The sequence below is a fragment of the Pyxicephalus adspersus genome, chromosome 6 (genome assembly GCF_032062135.1).
Source record: "Pyxicephalus adspersus chromosome 6, UCB_Pads_2.0, whole genome shotgun sequence".
In the NCBI taxonomy this organism is placed as follows: domain Eukaryota; kingdom Metazoa; phylum Chordata; class Amphibia; order Anura; family Pyxicephalidae; genus Pyxicephalus; species Pyxicephalus adspersus.
In genome coordinates, this window is record NC_092863.1 from 107,786,678 (window position 1) to 107,790,564 (window position 3,887).

The window sequence follows — 3,887 nt, forward strand, 5'->3', positions numbered from 1 at the left end:
CCACAATTCTATCTATATAGGGGAATCAGGACCTCCTTCCTCCTTATCTAGTGATACTCCCCAAAATGTTATCTAGTTGGGGGGTTCAGGACCTCTTCCCCCTGCTGGTGACCCCTCTAGAACCCAGACTGTCTATATTGGGGAATCAGGACATCCTTATACTAGTTTTCCTTCTGGTGATGTGTTCACTATTGCTATGGGAATTGGGACCTCCTTCCGGCTACTGGGTTGGGTGAATAAGGATTCAGTGTTGTTCATCCTTTCCTTCTATTTTCTGTTAGCCTGTCCTGCCGTTCTGATGCTCCCAGCTCACATGAACAATATAGCAAGTGTAAATCCCTTTTCCATTTGGACACAAATTGTGATAATCATTCTTCCTTGGATTAGACACTTATGAGTCTCCCTTTGCCTTCCCAGGAATTTTGGATATCTTTGGCTTTGAGAACTTTGCTGTGAATCGATTTGAGCAATTGTGTATCAACCTAGCCAATGAGCAGCTTCAGAACTTCTATAACCATGTAAGTTTAGAATGCTGTATGTACCTAACCCCAATAAAGGAGGGTTATAGGGTGTTATTATGAGGATTACATGATAGAGATTGTCAAGTGTGGTATAATAAGGAATGTGAAAATGATTAAAATGTAGATATAACAGCATATATACAAATGTAATGTGTGACATACTGGAGATTGTAATGTGGGATATAGAGTGGGATATAATGAGCATTTTATTGTATGATATAGGGAATATTATACCAGATTATAATTTGTTACATAATGAATCTGTATTGCTTCTCAGCACATCTTCTTGATGGAGCAGAATCATTATCTGCAGGAAGGGATCCAGCAAGATGCCGTCACCTTCAGTAACAACCAGCCTATTTTGGTAAAATCTCCGAGGTCACATGACAAGTCCTAATGCTTTATAAACCCTTTCTGGGGAGGGTGTTCCTCTCACTCTATATTGTTAGTTCCCTTTAGTCACCCTGACACAACCCAATAGGAGAAGCTATTTGTCAAAGGGCACCCCCTCAGTATATAATCATTTTATGTAGAAAGCCTGAAAGCATTGAGGTGGTGAGCAGATGTTTGGAGCAGTTCTCTCCAGCTAGCCTGTCAATGGTTGTGGTAGTGGGAAGTTCTCTCCATGGACGACCTGCTGCTGATTGATGATGTGGACAGCTTTCTATATAGATGACTAGTGGATAGTTGGGGGGATGAGCAGTTCTCTCAGATAAGTGGTGGGCAGAACCTTTAGATGATAACCTACATATAGTGTGCTAGGCAGCTCTGTGTATGGTTGTGGTGTTGGCCAGTCCCCTGTATAGGTAAGAAATGGTTGGGGTGGTGGGAAGTTCTCTCCTTAGATGACCCATAGATGTTTGGGGCCTGGGCATCTCCCTTTAGGATGTAGAAGAGGATTTTGTTCCTGTACATAGAGCTTATTAATTGCACTTTTTCTCTCTTCATATAAGGATCTTTTCCTTGCTCGTCCGTTGGGCATTCTCTCCATTCTAGATGAGCAGACGTCCTTCCCACAGGTGAGTGTCATGCACTGCCTTATGTTGGGAGCTCCTTTCCTCACCTTGCATTTATTCAACTGATTTGCAGACATTTACCAAAGATAGAACTGTAAGAGCAAGGGATAATTTCTGGAGCGAGGGTAAAGGAGCATAGACCCGCACATTGGAAGTATAAAGACAATACCTGCTTCACTTACTTCTGCATTGGCTCATTTCTTGAAAAGCTTCTGCTTCACTTCTGTTCCTCCACCACAAGAATTTACTTCCAACAATTTACTGCTTACCTCAGGTTAGGTTTTCCCCCTGGTTGGCTTCCTATTTTCTCTGGTGGCACTGTTGGTGGGCTATGGGATTAATGTTGTGCTAAATTTGTATTGAATTGATTATCAGAGAGGAACCCTCATCTAATGTTTCAGTCCTTCCTCCTTTCAGGTTTTTTGACTTTAAGCCCCTTAGTCATCTAGTGTCCCTTGGCCCTAGTGTCCCAGCTCGTTCTGTGCTCTGCAGATTCCTCCTTTAAACCTCCGTGTCACAGGACAGGGAAGCAAATTATAAATTCAAGCTATCCCTGTGGCTGATCTGTTGGAAGCTGATTCTTAATCTCTGATATATCTTGACTGGATATATCCAAGCCTTGAAGAGAACAAGGGGCAATTTTGTTCTGTACATCTGTAGTGCTCATGGAGTCAATCAAAATGGGATAAAATCTGGACCTGCCTTGGAATAATGTCAAAGCTGGACATTATTTATCATTTGAAGACGGGTATGAGTGGGTTATGACTCACCCCGAGACAACTTATGAAAGTACTTGTTGCTGGCATATATCTATATTTAGTATGAAGGTGGTCTTAGGGTAAACTTGTACAACTTGTGACCTAAAATGTTGGCTTTGAGATGATGGCACTCTTGGAGTTGGGTACTCTTAAGTTCTTCTCCTTTCTTTTTAAAGCCATTGACCTTTACTGCACATGCTTGTCATGATTGTCAGCTAGGTTCACTTTCTTAGTTTTTTCAGCCCGCAGGGTCTTGTGGCTTAGGAAATTGCCCGGTGATTCAGTGCCTAAGATCTGCTTAGTGTTGTAAAGGACAGCTGACAAAAAGAAAGCCTTTTCTAATATAAGTAAAAAGACCCATAAGAGTTTTTTATTCCAGTGGCAAACTGCGGGGGCTAAGAAGATGACCTGGTTGGGGTGTTTAACCATGCTAGACAAGCTGGTAAAAACACATTGACTCCATGGGCCTGGTAGAGGGAATATTTCCCCAAACCACTTTATTTAGAAACTCTTCAATTCTTTCAGTGGGTTTTTTTCTGCCCACTTGATCTCTCCCCTGTGGAAGCTGGTGGACCAGAGAGTTCTGGTTCCTTGGTAAAAAGGGGGGAAGGTTTCTGCCCACACATCATCTTGGTGGAAGCGCTACCCTGCATAGATAAGGAGGGTAACAACCCTTCAGGAATGTTTACCAGTGTCTATAAGAAAAACATCAGGTATAGGTTTGATGTCCTCCTCTGGCTTAGCGGTACAGCTGGCAAGAACCCATTTTGCACAGTCTTCAGTTGTTGCGGGTATGAGTTAGAAAACCAGCATCCTGGGACACAAAAATCCCCCTGCCCCAGAAGCTAAACAACTCCCTCTGGAGGTGGATGGGAGAAAACCAACTTTTCATCAGGGCACTAAGGACAAATGCAAGCGCATAGGATTCTTGGGCTTTGAACCCTTTCTTAAATTTCTCAGGATTCTTTCCATAACACGTTTGAAAAATTTTGTATTAAACAAATTCAATTAATTGACAAATTTCATGCCTTACAGCTCAAGCAAATCCAAATTCCTCAACTTTACAATTCCATTGCATTTTTTGTTTCTGGCTCTCATGTGCTCTTCCAGGATGACCCCAGTTAATCTAACACTGATTTTGCTTTATTTGGACTGCCACTATCTCCACAGTTCAGAATTTACCCCCAATACACCAAACGAGCCACTGGATAACACCACACATATAAACATCTCAAATTACTGAGAAATCCTTCCATGAGAAATGATACAACAACAAAGCCATCAATGCTGCCTTGGAAATCCAACAATAAAACCTCTTAGAATAAGAGGACAAAGAGAAAAAACAAATATTTGTGTATTCCTAGTGGTGCCATTCAGTGCTAACTGGGAATTTTATATTGGAGGAACCAGACAGTTCCAGCCAAGAATGAATCTACACAAACACTATACAATTTCCACACTCCTGTGTGACATCATTTCTCACAAGCGGACCACCTAATAGACGACAAGTTTTGGATCTTAAGGAAGACAGAATATAACAGACTGAATGTGGACCTTGGATCTTAAATCGCAGTTAAATATAGTTTTCCAAC

General features: G+C 41.7%; 1 protein-coding gene across 1 annotated transcript in view; it reads left to right on the forward strand.

Annotated features, from left to right (window-relative positions):
* The window catches only part of LOC140332360 (myosin-IIIa-like), a 35,973-nt gene that overhangs the window by 9,171 nt on the left and 22,915 nt on the right, over positions 1-3,887 (forward strand). Inside the window, exons 7-9 of the mRNA XM_072413632.1 lie at positions 418-518; positions 799-885; positions 1,475-1,540. Coding sequence (XP_072269733.1) covers positions 418-518; positions 799-885; positions 1,475-1,540 — 254 coding nt within the window. The remainder of the gene's footprint in view (positions 1-417; positions 519-798; positions 886-1,474; positions 1,541-3,887) is intronic.